The 18,453-nt window shown below is 35.5% G+C and overlaps 2 protein-coding genes and 1 long non-coding RNA gene across 4 annotated transcripts; 2 read left to right on the forward strand and 1 right to left on the reverse strand.

The window, feature by feature from the left end:
• The first annotated feature begins 232 nt into the window (after positions 1-232).
• On the forward strand, positions 233-7,615 carry LOC133696330 (protein TOM THREE HOMOLOG 1-like). The gene is made up of 11 exons (XM_062118500.1): positions 233-733; positions 906-996; positions 1,103-1,155; positions 1,263-1,355; positions 1,434-1,505; positions 3,155-3,227; positions 3,322-3,367; positions 4,794-4,857; positions 5,171-5,224; positions 6,303-6,380; positions 7,112-7,615. The coding sequence occupies exons 1-11, from the start codon at positions 569-571 to the stop codon at positions 7,202-7,204; spliced, it is 882 nt and encodes a 293-aa protein (XP_061974484.1). The 5' UTR covers positions 233-568; the 3' UTR covers positions 7,205-7,615.
• LOC133696331 (uncharacterized) lies at positions 2,261-8,056 on the reverse strand. The gene is made up of 2 exons (XR_009842656.1): positions 7,857-8,056; positions 2,261-4,819 (listed from the first exon to the last, which is right to left on the reverse strand). It is a non-coding gene; the product is annotated as an uncharacterized LOC133696331 (long non-coding RNA).
• A 2,377-nt stretch (positions 8,057-10,433) lies between these two features.
• LOC133695912 (NADPH-dependent aldo-keto reductase, chloroplastic-like) lies at positions 10,434-16,501 on the forward strand. Of its 2 annotated transcripts, XM_062117888.1 has the most exons (4): positions 10,434-11,698; positions 13,000-13,251; positions 15,849-15,959; positions 16,062-16,200. In XM_062117888.1, exons 1-3 carry the CDS (start codon positions 11,132-11,134, stop codon positions 15,912-15,914), a joined length of 885 nt encoding a protein of 294 aa, XP_061973872.1. In that variant the 5' UTR covers positions 10,434-11,131; the 3' UTR covers positions 15,915-15,959; positions 16,062-16,200. The 2 variants fall into 2 exon arrangements, with proteins under 2 accessions (XP_061973872.1, XP_061973871.1); XM_062117887.1 differs by lacking the exon at positions 15,849-15,959 and having other exon boundaries at positions 10,440-11,698; positions 16,062-16,501.
• The last annotated feature ends 1,952 nt before the right edge of the window (positions 16,502-18,453 follow it).

The following is an 18,453-nucleotide window of genomic DNA, read 5'->3' on the forward strand; positions in this document are numbered from 1 at the left end:
TACTAAAAAAATAAATTAATTTAAAATAAAAAATAAAAAAATTAATTTTTTTAAAATATTTTTGAAATAAAAAACAAAAGAGTTTATTAATTGCGGATAATCAACGTGAGATTTAGCGTGCAATTATTAATCCAGAAGAAGATATATGAGTTGGAGGCACGTGGTGCGGGCGAAGAGTGCCAAATCAGCCGAAGCTTAGAATGACGCGTCTTAAATCCAAAAACTCATCCAAATACCACCGGCGACAGCCAGTGCGGTACAAGGCGTATTTTCCAGAAAAAAACCTCCTAAAATCAATCACCTCTATTTTCCCACCTATTTTCTCTTTTCTTTTCTTTTTTTGTCGGCGGTTTTTCACTACAATTTTCTTTATAGCAAACTTCTTCTTAATAAAAACAAAAATAATCCGAAAAAACGAAACAAAATAACGTGATCAGATTCCATTCTCAGCTCCTAACAAGAATTAATCGAAGGAAAAAAAAGAAAAATCGAGTTGCTTATTTCCTTCTCCTTTTCAATTTGATTAAAAAAAAAAACAATCGGCATAAATCAATATCTCCGTGGAGTAATGGATAAAGGCAGCAGCGGAGCAGAAATGGCCGGGACGGTGATTTCTTTCAAATTGAAAGAGGCCTCGAGCTGGTGGCACGATATTAATGAATCACCGTTCTGGCAAGATCGCATCTTTCATGTCCTAGCCGCCCTCTACGGTCTCGTCGCCGCCGTTGCTCTTGTACATTCGCCACACCTTCCTCTCTTTCTGTTAATGTCTGTATTAAATTAGCACCATGTCATCTATCTTTTGTTAATCTATGCACGCGAATGATGAGTTTTAGGAATTTCTAGGGTTTTAAATTGATGGATGGAGAGGCAGGGAATTTGAATTTGTTTGATTGTATTTTTAGATTCAATTGATAAGGATACAATTGAGAGTTCCGGAATATGGCTGGACTACGCAGAAGGTTTTTCATTTTCTCAACTTCCTCGTGAATGGGGGTTTGTATTTCAATATTCTCAAAGCAAACAAATATGCTTTCCATTGTGATTTTATTATGTTATGTTGAGTGAGGTTTCTTCTTCTTCTTCTTCTTCTGTATGGCAGTTCGATGTCTACTATTTGTTTTTCGCCGGAATGTAGAAAGCATCCATCCACCGGTATGGGGGTGCTCGACTTTTACATCCCCCCCCCCCCCTCTCATTTATAACTTAATTGGTTTACAATGATTACTAATCGGTAAACTTGATCATTTCTGTTACTCAAGATTTTGCAACATATCTTCCTTGATTTCCCAAGTCTGGCATTCTTCACCACATATGCGCTTCTGGTTCTGTTCTGGGCAGAGATTTACTACCAGGTTGAGTTTCGCTGGCAGTTCAGTTTATCAATTTTATGTTTGGTTCAAATCTGTTATGACTTGACATATTTTAAACAGGCACGTGCGGTATCTACTGATGGACTCAGGCCAAGTTTCTTTACAATTAATGCGGTGGTTTATGCCATTCAGGTGAATTTTCTTTCCATATTTTTGCTATTAATCCAAGTGAAGGGGGAGGATTGAAAGTCAAATTCTTTCTATGTGAAAGCTAGTAAGCTTCATTCAAGGAATGTTATGTACTGTAATATTGTTGCAGTTTTTCTCCCGTATTTAGCTAATCTTTTCAAATGTTATTGAAGTGGGTGTTAAGGTTAAACCCTTAATCAGGAATGTTCTTAAGATGACCTCACAGTAACTTTGTATATACAAGATAGTGCAATTTAGATTATTTGGATGACCAGTGTAAATACTTCTTCTTTTCCATGCAAAGGCGATACTTTTCTTCTTTACCTTATTTGCCAAAGTGCTGTTTAATTATTAATGTTTTAATTATTCAGAATCAGATACATGGAAAAAATAATTGTGGTCTCCATTTCTCATCCCATTAGTGGAACGAGTGTCCCTTCTGGAGATGCCTTTCTGGTTTTACATCTTATGTTGGGATATAAGCTATAAACTTTGTCCGATGCCAACTGCTTGATGCAGTAGAAGCTGTAAGATAAACTAAGACATTGGGTGTGTTTGCATCAGCAAGAATTTGAGGCTATTATGGCTGATTTCAATTTTGTTGGGTTTGGTAAAGAAAAAGTACTCAGAAGAATTCAGAGCATTTGTTGTTTTACAGGCTAAAAATTAGTGAAGGGCTGCATTAGAGCAATAAGAAAACTAAACTTTGCAAAGAGCAGAAATAAAAGGGGAGAATAGAAAATAATCTTTATCAGTGGTTTCCAGAAAAATCTTTATCATATTCTTTGCCAGTGAATCTGTGAAATGATGCATCAAACATCCACATGGTATGGCTGTATGCACTGCAGGCCAATTACTAATTGCTTTTACACACAGTTGCATTCTCTTTCAAAGGATGCTTGTATAAGCCATAATAAAATGCTACAGTTTCTATATAGAGCCATGATGTGAAATAAAAAAGCTAGTGGTTTACAAGCACCTAGCTCAGGAAAAAACTTCTAAATGCATACCTTACTGGCTTCTAGGTTCCTCCAAAGAGAATTTCAAAATTGCTCGGTTTCTCATTGTTTGCATATTTAAGTACAACCACATGCTCCAGAACCTGACAACAATTTTCTGTTTCTTTTTTCTTTTACTCAAGTACTTTAAAAATTCACTTTGAAGTTTATGTAAGCAAACTAGATTAAGCCATGGTGCTTTTGTACTAACTTGCCATTCATTTCAACTATTATATCTGGCCATGGTTATGCCTGCGATAGCTTTAGCTATTGCAAACCTAGCATAGCATGCTAGACTGTCCTATCAGCTGGTTTTCCATTGTCTGAAAATTCTGAGTTGGTGAAGGTCAATCATAATGACATGACATTTGCAGGCTCTTAACACCACTTTCCTTTGCATAGCAGCATTCCTAAGATTCGTTGAAGGATTGAGAATTTTGTGTGATGCATTATGCACTATCTATTCATTATACCCTTTGAAGTTGTTCAGTCATTGCATGACTGTTTGCCAAATTCTTTGCATGCCCGGTGTCTGTTTGTTGGTTCTTTCTATGGGTACACTGGTTATTGCTGTATTGATCCCTTTGCAAATTGACCAGTATGATCCGCAACATATTAGCTTCAACTTTGATTCTTTGATTTAATCGATTCCAGATTGCTATGTGGCTGGTGTTGGCTTGGAAAACTATTCCAACTGTTGCCATCCTATCAAAGGTGTTCTTTGCAGGTTCTTTACTTTACACCCTGAACTTCTCTACATTATTGGTAATTCTCTAGTGGTAATTCAGACAATTTGTTCTTAACATTGATATCCTTGGCAGGTGTGTCTTTGTTTGCAGCTCTTGGTTTTCTACTCTATGGTGGAAGGTAATCCACTTTTGTTTTCTTATTGCATATATTCTTCATGCATGATCAAGATGAATACACGCAGCAATTCATATAGGGTGTTAGCACTAGGAAAAATTATAAATTGTATATTTTCACTCTGCGAATGCTATAGGCGGGCTTGGATTGAACCCCAAAGTATGCAAATGGCAACAGATTAGTTTATCAGAATACTATAAAGCCATGGACACCACTTTAACTTCCCAGTACTAAATTGCTGTCTATGACACTCAAAGTAGTGGATTTCCATTGGTTATGGTATCATTCTTGCATTGACACCAAATAGTGTCAGCTACTTTTGGTTTGGCAGTTTGGCCAATCCATTGCTTTAATCGGTATAGGTTCAGATATCCATTAAAATGCAACTGTTCAACTTGTCAACTGCTATTTCCTTGTGACATCATTTCATCTGGAAGTTTCAGCTCCATGTTAAATGACATGCCAAATCCATGACAATGCTGTGTCATTTCACTATTCCCTTAACCTGGAATGAGGCTCAAAAGTAGATTTATTCCAGGTCTAAAATGGATTTGTAGTTAGCTGCTACTTTTTGGTGGAGGTTGGTTAGGTTGACAGCACCTTTTTTTTTCTAAAAAGTAGAAAAGAACAGCCACTGGAGTTCTTATAAGATTTCATAGCAAGTGCCCACTGCAATTTATTTTGATCTCTGATGGAATGGGATTTTCCTCTGAGCAAGTTCTGGTGGAATTTTCTAATAAAGGGACCCTGCTGGAGCAATATTTTAGGCGTTTTGATTGTTGCTTAAGTTGTGTCAGTTTTTCATGTTTCACTCTACTTGGTGGGAGTTCAGCCACTGCTCAGTAAATCATATTGGGTCATGGCAATCAGATGCTATCTGTATCCTATCCCACCTGCTATCTTTTTTGACTCTCCTGCTTCCTCTGGAGGAAGTGGGACACTAACATTCAAAAAAAAAAAAAAAAAAGGAGGGATGGGGATTCCTTCATCTCTGCTGCTGCACTCAGATCTGGTTAGCAAGATCATCCGACTTTTCTATGATGTCTCCTATTGTTATGATCCTCATGCTATTCATGTAGTGCACTTTGATCATCTTACTTCTAGGGTCAAGGTTCATAAACTGGATCCTTTATGAGTCCAATCGTTGTTCTGTTTTTCATGAAGTGGGCTGAGATGAAGTGTTAGTTACTTGGGGCCACTTCAAAAGTCTTATGAGGATGCCAGTGGTTGCATACTTATCTATACTTATTGTGCTGTCTTTCTTCTAATTGCAATAGTTTGTGTTTGCATAGTTATGCAATATGATGAACTTGTATGTGATAGCCTTTTAGCATGTACCTTTGATTTCTCTTTTTGCTTGGTTTTCGTTCTCCTAGAAGATACGCTTCTTATGTAAGAATCTGTACTCTGAATTGTCATCTTGTGGCAGGCTCTTCTTAATGTTGCAGCGATTCCCTGTGGAATCCAAAGGGAGGCGTAAGAAATTGCAAGAGGTAATTATATTAAGAAAGTGCTGTCCTGTAAATCTAGCAGCCAGAGTTTATGGCTCCATGATGTGTTAAACTCTCAGTTAACCAAAGTGTTTATTCAATGATTCAGATTAAACAAGATCCTCAAACTTAGATGTACAATCTAAACTCATTTAAATCTCTTATTATGCATCTACCCTGAGACTCCACTATCTAGGGTCGCCTGCTTTGGCAGGAAATATTTTCCTTTACAAACTATATGGTTTTCTTCTTTCAATACATTACTGTCCTCAGTTTTTCATTTATTGAGTGTTTTTTCTGTTTGGCTTCTGAACAGGTTGGCTATGTAACCACCATATGTTTCTCATGCTTCCTTGTTAGATGCATTATGGTGAGTTTATATTCATGTTCTCCAGAGACTATATGGGAATTATGCCTTGTATTGGATATAGAAGTTTTAAAATGGTCAGTTAAGTGCTTACATGAGAAGGGGAATGCTAGCAGCAGTCACTTTGACAGCCGCTTGTGACACTCTCCCAGAATCAAAAGCCATGTTGCCAATAATTTATAAATGCATTACTGGAAACTGGTTTGAATACACACACACACACACACACACACACATGTATTTTAACGTTGTTTTCTTTCTGAGATATAAACTGTTGGCTATTAAATCAACATTTCTCCAAATCTGCTTTAAGATGCATCAACCTTCACAGAGACGATCAGTTTACAAATTAAAACTGCTAAAATAACCTTGCAAATTAAGATGCATCATCGTTTCATTCAAGCTTAAACAATGAATCAAGCCTCCAAATAAGAACTATGCTAAAGTTCTTGTTGAGCATAATGAAACTTCAGATCAAACGGTGATGTTGAACTCAACTGAAAATAAAATGAATGTTGTCGATTCCAAATAGATCCACCCGTGAAAAAAAAGAACTGATTTCTCTAATTGTAAAGTTCTTTTAAGGGAGAGGTTTGTAGAGAGATCAACCAAAGACAAAGAAACTTAAATAGTGGGAAATGTTTTTGGTCTGGGACATTGGAAGAAGATTAAAAGAAGCTAGGGATTGGGGAGGGAAAGAGTGGGAGTCTTGAGACAAACACAGAGGATTCATCCTTTTCTTTTCAATTTTCGTACTATTTTATTTTTAAGAGGGAGATAAATATGAATTGATCAATGTTTAACCAGTTGTGCCAATACCTTTTGCTATTCTTTTGCAACGTGGACTCTTATACTGAGCAAGTGTTCCTAGCAGTTGTCACCATGACTGCTGCTAGCATTCCTTTACATGAGAATTGGAGTCTATATTTCTGTTTAGCTATCCTAAATGACAATGTTTATTGTAAATTAGTTACCCCTGAAAGTCTCATTCATTTTGCTGAGACCTGAAGCTCAATTTATTCCATGTCTAGAACTGAAGTTTCTCTAACTATAGTTTGCACTCTATTTTCTTATGCTCCAGATGTGCTTTAATGCATTTGATAAAGCTGCAGACCTTGATGTGTTGGATCATCCGGTTCTAAACTTCATATATTACTTGGTAAGTTTGTGATGTGGTCACAAGTTTGTGGCATGTTTTGTTTATCAAAACATATATTTTTTAAAAGGCTGTTCCATAATGGTTTCCCCACGGGATATGTAAAGTCAAAGGTGCAAACACACACACACGACATGGAGAAATTCTCGGCTGCTTGCATTGTTTGCTGGTTTATGAACATAAGATATCTGGATCTATAGATGTTGGGGTGTTTGAAAATGATATGAGTTTGGTATTCCTAAATGTACCTTGTTTGAATGATCAGCTTTGCTAGAATGTTTATATCAAATGGTACTTTTGAGGTGGCTTGGCATTATATCTGATTGTGAAAAATAATTTGTGAACTTAGAATTCTTTATGCTTTCAGAATTTGAATAGAATCATGGATGACAGCTGTGCATTCATGGATATCCAAAGGTGGTTGTTAGAAGTTCTCGAAGAACAATGCTTATGATATGCCTTTGGTCCTAGGATTCATTATCTCATTGCCATCCTTTATATTATTCATTGATTCCTGTTTGAAGTGGACTTCTATGTCTTGGCTCTCTCTTTCTTTATTTTTTCAATTTTTTTTGTTCTTTATCTAATTTTGTGAGTTGTGTATCTATGGCATGCTTTAGAGTACTGATTACATGGTTCTGCTGTTTATTTTTGCACTGCTCGCAAGTATAGTATCTATCTACCTCTTAAGTGTGTGCTTTTGATTTGTCTGTATTTCAACGTTTTCTTTGCAGCTGGTGGAGATTTTACCTTCTTCTTTGGTTCTTTTCATTTTGAGGAAATTGCCTCCAAAACGTGGTATCACACAGTATCATCCCATACGTTAAAAGAATTGGAGGTAAGTGTATGATGGAATGGAATTCTCAAGAATGGCTTATATGCTTCCATTCACTTTGGAGATGCTATTGCCTATCATACTAAGACAAGACAAGGGATAGCCATAGTTGAGTTTTTGTTATATTGGAGTCTGCAAGCTAATTTTATGGAATGTAAAATGTCAATTGTTCATGGTAGGAGGCCATGTATGTGCTGAAAAAGCATGACCTTCAAAGTACTTGACTGTGTTACAGTTAGTGTTCTAATCTGTGCTGGCTGCATGTCTTATGCTTGGTGCTCTGTTTCTTTCTATAACTTTGCAAGCAACCATGCACAAGAAATAGTGGGAAAATTGTTTGTTGTGCCTTAGGCTTGTGCTGTTTCTTATACTGGACCCGTCAAATGTTCTTTGTTCTCTCCCAGTTTTGTGAGTGGATGGATGTTCTTTCCTAGGTCTAATCTTTTATAAAAAAAAATGTATAATTGTTTGTCCAAACAAAACAAGCATTAAAATCAAGCTAATTGCTCTAGAAAGTTGTAGTTAGCAGACAGATATGAATCGAGCTCATGGAAAATTTCAGTTTTGAAAGTTTCATATATATGTCATGCAAATTCTACAAGAAGCATTCATGAAAATTATCTACAGCTGGGAAAAGAACAAACCTGGTAAATTTCCTGTGCAAGAAACCGGGGAGACTCTCTTCACTTTTTCTCCAAGCTCGGCTGTGATTCATTCATTAAGCTGAAAGATTTCCGTTCTGATGAGTTTTGTCTCATCGAAAGGAGTTAATAGATTTATGAAGGTTGACTGGCAGATAGATGTCCGTTTGGTTTCAAGCTCAACCTATCTGGTCTTGGCAACATTTTGAATGGTAGGTTTTTAGTTATTTTCTTGGCAACATTTTGAATGGTAGGTTTTGAGTTATTTTCTTGGCAACATTTACCGCTCATAAGAGCCAACCAGGTTCATACGAGTGTGATTGTAGTCTAGAGCCACAGGAACGAGAGAAATCGCACTTGAAGAAAAAAAAAAAAGAAAATATTAAACATGGTTGAGATCGTGAAAAAAATTAAAAATGGTGCCAGGTTTAAATGAAGCATGCTTATTTGGGGTAGGATGGGCAAATAGAATAATTGCATGGTGTCTATATAGAGAATAAAAATTTTCCTGCTTGTTAATCTGTATATGTATACATTGATCAGATTGAGTTGCAGTAAACCGCAACATGTCGTAATAACACAGTTTTGTAAACTCTCTAATCCCACCTTATGTACCTTTGAAATTAATTTTTTGGTATTTTCAATTCTTTTTATATGTGCTAGTATTAAAAATAAATTTTAAAAAATAAAAAAAATATTATTTTAATATATTTTCAAGTAAAAAAATAATTTAAAAAACAACTCATATCATAATACCAAACATTACCTAAGTTACGAGCAACACCTTTCTCTTTTTAAAAGAAATTGTGCATAAGTTGGTTTCTGAGATTAAGGATGTCATTTTTTTTTAAATGGAATTAGCTTGTATAAACATGGGATTTTGGCAGCATTCAATAAGATTTTGTTTTTTGATTAATTGAATCCATTTAGAAGATGGGTTGTTAATTGAAGATAAGATTTAGTATATTACTGGGTAGAGAACCTATTAAAAATCAATGGTTAACATATTATAAATCCATCAAAATAATATATATATATAACCAAAAAAAATTATAAAAATAGATGAATTTAATATATTTTTAAACAATACTTTAAAACACAAACTCTACACAATAAAACACAATTATAGGCTAATGTTCTATCAACCATTAAGAAGCCCATTATTCAAAAGAAAATATATCAAGCCTAGGGAGTCCATTAGATATTGAAAAACAGAGGCGAGACCAGTTCCAAAGTACTGTGTTTTTTAAATACGAATAACTATTAAAATTTGTTTTAATTAATGTTTTAACAGTTCTGATTCTTGAAATATGAATGATTATATTTCGAGTCTTCATTTGTTTTTGCATGGTCTTTTTAATGCTAAAGATGATGCGATTATCACTCATCTTAAAATTGAAAAAAATCCACTCATATATAATCATACTTAGTTTACCAAGGATTATATATATTTCTAGTAAATAATTTACCCAGCAACAAATTAAATATGAGGTCGACGAGGTGTGACATTCAAAATTTGTTGATTGAGGTCTCCATCAAAAGTAAATCAATCATTTTAACTTGCTTATAAAAGTATTTATGAAATGAAAATCATCGTTCGAAGTTTTTTTTATGGATACAACGACTAGCATCACCTATTGTTTTCAAATACCAGCACAAGATACCAATTTCGTCATTGCATACGTGAGGGCATGAAAGAATTCTCGACCGATGCATCACTTTCAAAAATGGAGTCGTGATTTTACGCAAAACACTACTCCGATTATTCTCGTACTTGGGCCGAGAGAAATTGGATAGAGGCGGTTTCCTCGGCGGGGGTGAAAGGGATGGTTCTGTGCACTAGCGAGAGACAACTTCTTCGATCATTTATGTGAAGCTTCGACTACCTGTTCCGCTTGGGGTATAAACAAAACATACAAAACATAAGGGAACACGGCACGCCTCCTCAAGAAAACATAAGGCAACACGGCACGCCTCTTTTAACTTAATAAATTAGGATCTAGAATAGCGTTACAAACGTTGATTGTAAAAAAAATGAATTTTTTTACTTAATTTTTTTATATATTTTTAAATTGTTTTGATGTGATATATATATATATATATATATATATATATATATATATATATATATATATATATATATACACACACGCTAAAGAAGCGAAATAGATGAAACTTAAGAAAACAAGAAACATGTAATCCGGTTTGCTCTCCATTGTTTCTCCCGTCAATGAGTTAATGCGAGTTGGATGCATCAATGTTTCTCCCGTCAATACCGTATTTTGTTTGCGTTTTCAGAACTCAATTGAACGAAAGGGAATCAAACTTGTGAAAAATGAAAAATGTAAATCCAAATAATCTAGATTCAAGTTTTTGTTATCATTTTTTCTTCTGATAGAATATTTCCAATACAGAATTATTCATTTTTAACAGTTTAAAAAATAAAAAAATTGGTTATTTTTCATTTCTTATTCACCACTCTCCCCCCAAGTTCATGAATTAATTGGCATTGGCTATTTATGTAATCTAGGTATGATGGGATATCGCTTCCCTTCCAATTACGTTTGTAAAAATAAAAAATAAAAAATAAAAATCGTTCTTAAGAGAAAGAAGACTGTTTTGGTAGGAAATGTAATATGTTAAGCATACTTGCATATTTATTGATTTTTTTTTTGTATCATGCATTCCTGCTGGAGCATATTGATTTTACAGCACAGCTAAGCATGTGGATGTTTTCTTTTTTTTTTAAAAAAAAAAAAAAAGTTGGTGGGTTTTGGTGCAGTTGGTTTTCTTTGGTGCTCTTTCTTGGCGCCGTTATTGACCACCACGACCAGACCCGGGGCATTTTGCTAACTATTAAACAAAGGCATTTATCCATCCGAGTCTTTATTTACTTGTATTGTTTTAGTCTTTGCGACTTCGTGTTGGAATTACTGTGTTCTTTATTGAATTTCCTCCTCTTAACTGGTAAATTGACAAACACAAGGTGGGCTTTGTTTAGTCAACTATTTTTTTCGATTGAGAATGATTTGTTGTTCTTCTTGCTTGGATGATTTTGATTCCATTCCATTTCAACTGGGTTTTTCTTTTTTGTATTAGTTGATCCATGGGTTCTTGTTTGACTCTCCATATCCATTCCTAAGATTTTGGATTTTACAATCTCTCCAGTTCCTACTTGTTATATTGTTGGATTTGGATTGAGTTGTTGCATCCTTCAAGTTTTGGTTTCTGGGTTTTTGGTTTGTAGACTCTTTGTTGGTTGAAACAAGATTGAAAAAATGAAAGGGAAAACTGGGGTAGTAGGAAGTCACTTTGTGCTGAACACAGGAGCCAAAATCCCTGCCATTGGACTTGGAACATGGCAGAGTGGTGGTGACCTCTGCGTTGAAGCTGTGAGAACTGCCCTGTCTGTTGGTTACCGTCATATAGACTGTGCACATCTTTATGGGAACGAGATTGAAGTTGGGGAAGCACTGGGCGAAGCATTCAATGTTTCACTGAAGAGGGAGGATGTTTTCTTGACTTCTAAGCTCTACTGTACTATGAATTCCCTTAATAAAATTGAAAATTATGTGAGGGTTTCGCTTAAGAATCTTGGAGTCTCGTATTTGGATCTTTATTTGATGCACTGGCCTGATAGCTCGGCTTTTGGTGATGCAACTGATCCTCCTTCGAAGTCGGGGAGTGAGCATAGGCAGTTTTTGAATCGGTTGAAGCAAGCATGGAAAGCCATGGAAGCTCTTGTTGACTTGGGTCTTGTGAGAGCTATCGGTGTCAGCAATTTCAGTGTCCAGCAGATCAAAGAGCTGCTGAAATTTGCGAAAGTGGTGCCTGCTGTCAATCAGGTTGGCTCATCATTGTTATTAACTTCTGCTATCCATTTTGAACAGATTTTCATAACAGGTTGTTCCTTTATTGATTTAGACAAATGTGTACCTCCTCCTTTCTAATAAATAAAGACCAACAACTATCTCAAAACAGCAGATTCATGTTCTACTCCTTCCATCAAGAGAACCATTTTCTTGGATCTAAAGATGGCCTGAAATGGGACTTTCCGAAGCCACCATCACCATCCAATGCGTCTTTCTTTTAAGTTTCGCATTACACTTGAGTCCAAACTTGAAACAGCCTGTTTCCTCTTCTGAACTTCTTTGAACCGTCAATATAGTATATAGCATTCCGTGCCTTCTAATTTTATATCTGCAGGATGTCATCGGTAGATCTCAGTTGCACATCTAATTTCATATCTGCCTCCCCTTTGATATGTGATGGTCTTTTATTGGAGATTTTTAGTGCACACTACTTTTGAATTGTTGTAGCATTTTATTTCTTAAAATGTGTGAATCTACGAGTAATTATTTAGAACCTGTGCATCTTCTCCTTCTTATCGTAAAACTTTTAAATGACACATTAATTAATGGGAAGTTAGAAGATGCAATGTTGCATACACAAAAATATATAACGAGATAGAAAGAGTCGAGGAAGGAGGATTTGTCTAGGGAGCTCAAACTTCATAACAAGCGAGGGTGGCAGTTAGTATATGAAGAGATAAATTCTTGCTGGGCAGAATAATAATAAATTAGGATGTATGGTTTAGTTGGTGATATGTCAATGCTTTGCATTCAGTATAACAGCAAGAGGATTTAGATAGAATCAAATTGTTTAGAATGACCCCAAAAGGTTGTCTTATTGAAAATGAGGGATTCATGATGCAACGATGATAGAAAGCTTTAAGGTTGGCCTATGATTTGGTGCTAAGTAGAAATAGTTTAGAGAGGAATAAAAGAGTGACATGTTTCACAAATGACATATGGTTGAGATTTCATCACAAATGACGTATGGTTGAGATTTCAACATTTCTAAGGTTAAGAAGAGTTTGATTCAAGCCTGCCATGCTGATTTTCCCTAAAGACATCCTATTCTCATAAAATGAGAACTCATTTTAGTATCTTGTCTCATACCTCTCCATTGACTCTCTTTTGTTGCATGTCATGAGATGACAACAGTGAATGTTTACAATAAAACAGTTTTTCATGTAATTTATCTTTTATTGTTATTCCCATTCTTTTTCTTCACTGTTTTTTCATTGTAAATAAAGATTTTTCCACAAATGTGAGTTTCTTGATTGATTTAGTAGTTTTATTAGGTTGAGTTGCATCCTTTTTGGAGGCAAGAAGAACTGGTTAAGTTCTGTCAATTGAAGGGTATTCATGTATCTGCTCACACACCATTAGGGGTTCCCACATGGAGCCCTGGACCGTCTGATAGCGGATCAGGGGAAGATGAACCTGGCACTCCTCGCATATCATTCAGGAGGTCAAGATCAGTACATGGGCCCATGCTGAAATTGTGTGTTGTCTCAGAGATAGCAGAAAGACACAAGAAGACACCTGAACAGGTAATGTTTTACTCTGTTTTCCACCCCTTTCTTATATCTGTCATGCTGATTCCTTTAATCCTACATGTTATGTTGATGTTTTTTGTTGATACAATGCTTGCCTCAAATAGCTGTAGCCACCTGTATACACTATTTTCTTTTGCCCCAGAATCTGAGAATATGAAGGTTTTCTCAGATATGAATGGAAGGTATTGTAGATTAGACTTTTTGAAACCAACTTCAAATTGATTTAATTAATGTGTTTTCCTTGTAACTTCCACTGGCACATCCATGAGTCTGTCTAGAATTTTGCAATTCTCTTGTTTCTGGATATCAAATGCCATCTGCAGTGCTAATATTTTTGTTAGTGATAGAACACCTGGATATACTGACTAAGAATATGTATGTGCTTATCGGAATGTTAATGTTAAGGTCAGATTTGAAAACTAGGGGAGATTTTTTTTTCTTGAATTGGTTCCTGAAAACTAGAGAAAAGATGCTGACAGCGCATAATTGTGAGGACTTCTTTTGCTTCCTCAGATTGTTAAGGGATACGCCTGGAGGTTCCAGGCCTCATTTAATTGAGCATGAATTGCATGGGTCTTAAAATTGAGTAGGGAAAAGTACAAATAAGTTCATTTTCAAAAACATTATGACCAATAAGTTCACATTTCTTCCAATAAGCTCATATTTTGTTATTATCCCTGTAATACCCAAACAATATATCTAAAAGTTTGATATTTATGTTTTTTAAAACTACGATGATCATTAATGGTTTTTTCTTTCTAAAATAAGATTTACAAATATTAAGAAGTATTTCCAACATAGGATTGAATGCCAAACTAGTCTTAACAGATATTGACAAATAAAAGGTGGATTCTGAAATTTAATGATTCTTGTGCAAGACTGCAAGTAATGAAAATTAATATTCTTCTGATCCCCGGTACACTGATATGCTGCACATGAATCATTTCTGTTCAAGAGTGTGGACTTATCCTCATCCTGCAATATATGGATCAGATTTTAAGAAAATTGAAAATTGACTTAAAGCTATCTATATATTGTTTTGTGTGTTGTTATAGTATCACTAAGGGTCAAAGTATGGTTCCTGTTCTTGTAGCAGGTTTGAGAAAGTTCCATGATCATTTGGATTATTTCTTACAGTTTTAGCTCTGAAACCTGTTTGATGTTTCCTGTAAATTATGTTCATTAATATAAAAAAAAACATGAAGAGAAAATGGGAGAAGAAAGAGCAGAAGAGAATGGAGGGAGTGCAGAAAACACAAGAGTGCAATTCAAAATGTTATTTCATTAAAATTGATCACCTCCTTTTCAGCCTTAATATGAGCTTTTATATTCTGATCTCCTCTTTATGAATGCACTATTTGGTCCCTGGTCTAATTGTGAAAACCACACCTTGGAAATGGTTCGGGCTATGATTTTCAAAATTGGTTAAACATTAAGTTGAATTGAGAAAAAGTTTCTGATATATTGTTGAAAAAGATAAAGCAAAACATGTTCATCCAAGTAATTAGTTTGCTTCCATCGATTCAAGTTGGATGAGCACCAATTGCCTTACTTTTAATCCAAGTAAAACATGTTCATCCAACAAGATGAAAGGAGCATAAAGGCCCCCGTATAGTAATTTTTTCTTAGGGTTCAACATTGTTGTTCTCGGAGCCAGTTTACACTATCAGGTCACTGTATTTTTGTCTTGGTCAACTGCCATCAATTAAATCAAAGGTGGTTTGAAGTAATTATCTTGTAATTCATGGAGCTCTAAAGTATAATTTGAGCACCTGCAGATGATCTCAAGTATTCGTCTTGTTTTTATTTTCTGTATGTCATTTATGATAGGCATCTGTTTCATGTTGGAACAGGGCATGGACAGCGAGTTGTTATAAATCTCATTAGTGACCATCTTAACTAGCTGAAACTCATTTTTTAAAGTTAACATAAGCATTTAGTTCTTTTTGGTTTGCAGGATATCATAACTTCAAAACCATTGCTAAAATGGTCTATTTTTTGTAAAAGTTCATTGAAAAAACAAATTGAAAGTTACTTGCAGCTGAAGATAGGCTAATTACTGAAAGATTTTCCTTTTTAATTCATAGCTCAGGCTTTTTATTGTTATTATTAGATCAATTTTCTTCCAGTAATCAATTTGTGCATGCATAAGGCTTTTTCTGTATTGTGTGGTGGCTCTTTTCTGATATTATTGATATGGTGGTATTTCTTCTTCTTCTTTTTCAGAAAAAAAATAAAATATTTTGTTCCTTGCACAACCTTGCCTGGTAGTGCTCCCCCCTCCCCTCGAAAATGTTCATGTTATGGCTGCTTTAGTCAGCATTTTTATGTGATTGTCATCCTATTATTTCGTCTGCTCTCTTCTCCTTTGCATTTGCTGACCTTTTGTATTTTCCAATTTCTTCTCAAGTTCAGAAAGTGCAGTTCTGTTTCAAATCCAACTCTCTTGACAGATTCACCCCCAAACCAATTGTAGGATTTTTAAATTATTAATGTTGTTTTTTTCTCACTCTGATATCCAACTAGAGGCGAAGTATATGTATATAAAAACACACACCAATACCCCTGGTGACTTTTGGAATCTGACTCAGGTGGCCACTGCAAAATGTGAAACTCTTTCCGGATTTTTGCTGCAACGAGAAAAAGGGCCAGTCTGATGAGAAAGTGGACAGTGTACCTAAAGCTCAAATAAAATTAACATGGTTTTGACTAGCAAACACGATTTTATGATTCATTAAAGAGTTAAAAGAAATGTATTGCATTACTTCATGTAGCTTGACAGGTTGAGTGTATATCTGTTGTAGGTTATTTTACGGTGGGGAATGCAGAGAGGCACCAGTGTCTTACCTTGTAGCCTTAAGTCGGATCGCATAATGAAAAACATAGACATTTTTAGTTGGTCTCTGTCTGATGATGAGTGGGACTGCTTGAATAAGACTGAGCCACAGGTATGTTTATTTGGAAATGGTCCTCTAAATAATCTCTCGGACAGTGGCTACATGTTTGGTGGTGGTCCCCTTCAAGCTGTGCGTGAGATAGAAGATGACATGGAGTCCAATGCCTGATATTTAATACTAATTTTCTTGAGATAGTGTTCCATTTATGTTAAAAGATGTCATCATGTTATGAGTGCTCATTGGTCGTAAGATTTTGATTTCGTGGATGCTGAATAGGAAATCCAAAGTGATATTGTTATTGATTGAAATCAAATTCTTCCCTCCGTAAATACAGGCGTGTTTGTATCTGTCTGCAAGCTTTTATGTTTGTATTCAATCATCAAAAGCTGTTTACTCGGTGAGCATTCAGAACAAGTCATTCTTCTAAATTTCCAATTGGAACTGCAAAATAAACGAGTTAAATGGTGACTGTTACATGGTAGGGTGATCTATGGAGAATATGCCAAATAATTTATTTCTAAAAATTGCCTGAAATGATCAGACTTAATTTTGAAAAAAGAAATCATGGCCGTGGAAATGCTTCTAGGCTTGGTTATAGCTTTTTCACATTATTTTTTAAAAAAAATTCTTGGAGTACGTTTTAAATTTGAATATTTGCTATCGATTTTTCACTAAGATAAACATGCCTTTGATTCATGATTCAGATTTCAGATGTGTATTTCACACTTTTCACAAGGTAAGGATCGTTTGTTTCAAAGTTTTTTTTCCTAGGAATATTTTATGGACTTCTTTCGTAGGATTCAAAGCAAAAGCTTTGCTATTCATGCTGCAATATTCATTACTCTCAGCATGCCGATCTGTTTCCCGTTAGATGTAGTTGATTGCATTAGTCAATTTGTAGTTTACTTTTAAGATTCATGTACATTTTCATCTCCTGTTTTTTTTTTCTGACATGTTCGTAACAGTTATTCACTAAGTTCTGTTTGTAATATACTCGTGATTCTTGAATCCCAGAACGTGTATTCTAGACTTCACCTCTACTTTCTGACTAGATGAATAATTTCCTCTCAAGTCAGTGCTACAACTAGTTTTGTCAGCAGCCATCTTCTTATTTTCCTTGGCGTTGAAATTACAGATGCCCGGGCATCACATTTTCACACCCTGTGTTCTCGATCTTCAAGGCTGTCGCATTCACTTTTAATGAATTGGAATTAGAATCCCTGTTCTTTGTTTTTACTGGATTGGATAATTGGATCCTTTAGATTAAGGATTCTGAGTTCGAAGGCTTTAAATGCAGCGGATAGATTTTACATTAAATCTTAAATGTTTGAATTTTGGCATTACTATTGGAAGAAAATCGTAAAATGAAATGAACAACGTATTGCCATGGAGACACGGATGAGGAGGTGAAGACTTTCGAGTTTCTTGTGATGATATTGTGAAGAAAATGAGTGTTAATTGCAAATCCCCAGCTCTCGCAAGATAAACTGATCAGATCAGGTTGGCAACAGAGCCAGGGAGGCACTCTATTGTAGCTCATGTAAGACCAGTGACTCCACTAAAGAATTTTTCAGGAAAAGGCATGAGAATTTTTGTCTGGAAAATCCTTTCATCCAGTCTTCCTAATTAGGAAACTTGCTAAAAGAAGGCAGATTCGAGGATTTGTAAAATGAGGTTCCTAGTAAATCTTGAAGCATTTTGTTGTCAGTGGTTACTTCACTCATGCTTTGTGGTGTCAAAACACTTTTTGGAGATTGTGGCTTTGATTTCAGTGCTGCCTTTTTCTCAGTAAAAGGATTGGACGAGGACATGCCTGGTGCTCCTATTTCGTGAACCAGTTAATGGAGCTTTTCTTTTTCTTTTTTTATTTTCTCTGGATGGGTATAGGTTCCAGCATAGGTTGAAGTCTAGAACACCTAAAGTTTACAAATTGGTATCATGCCGATAGCCATCAAGAACACTATATTTGAATAAAATAGCAAATTCAATGACCATAATGACATTATATCGACGCCAAGGCATGGGTGTCGTATCAAACTCGGCATAGAGGACACGTAAAGGGACTAGACAGCATGTTGTCTTAAGAAATGCTTGAATGGAATAACTCATCACGCATTGGTTTGTGAAAGACACTTGTGATTGTGCTTTCGCCACCCAAGGACTTAGCGCAACATGCCCTGCTTTCTCCGTCGTTGTGATGACAACGGTTTTGGGCCTTTTGGCATCCCCACTTCTAGTAGTGGAAGTAAAAAAGCAAACCTTTCTTGTTTGGATTCATTTGCTGGCAGAAGGGTTTGTG

This window comes from Populus nigra, chromosome 6 (genome assembly GCF_951802175.1).
Source record: "Populus nigra chromosome 6, ddPopNigr1.1, whole genome shotgun sequence".
Classification (NCBI taxonomy): Eukaryota; Viridiplantae; Streptophyta; class Magnoliopsida; order Malpighiales; family Salicaceae; genus Populus; species Populus nigra.

Coding starts and splice junctions, on each gene's coding strand:
- LOC133696330 (XM_062118500.1), top strand. CDS start 569: ATGGATAAAGGCAGCAGCGGAGCAGAAATGGCCGGGACGGTGATTTCT. Junction 1,356..1,433: donor GGGCAGAGATTTACTACCAG/GTTGAGTTTCGC, acceptor TATTTTAAACAG/GCACGTGCGGTATCTACTGA. Junction 5,225..6,302: donor TCCTTGTTAGATGCATTATG/GTGAGTTTATAT, acceptor CTTATGCTCCAG/ATGTGCTTTAATGCATTTGA.
- LOC133695912 (XM_062117887.1), top strand. CDS start 11,132: ATGAAAGGGAAAACTGGGGTAGTAGGAAGTCACTTTGTGCTGAACACA. Junction 11,699..12,999: donor TGGTGCCTGCTGTCAATCAG/GTTGGCTCATCA, acceptor TAGTTTTATTAG/GTTGAGTTGCATCCTTTTTG. Junction 13,252..16,061: donor ACAAGAAGACACCTGAACAG/GTAATGTTTTAC, acceptor TATCTGTTGTAG/GTTATTTTACGGTGGGGAAT.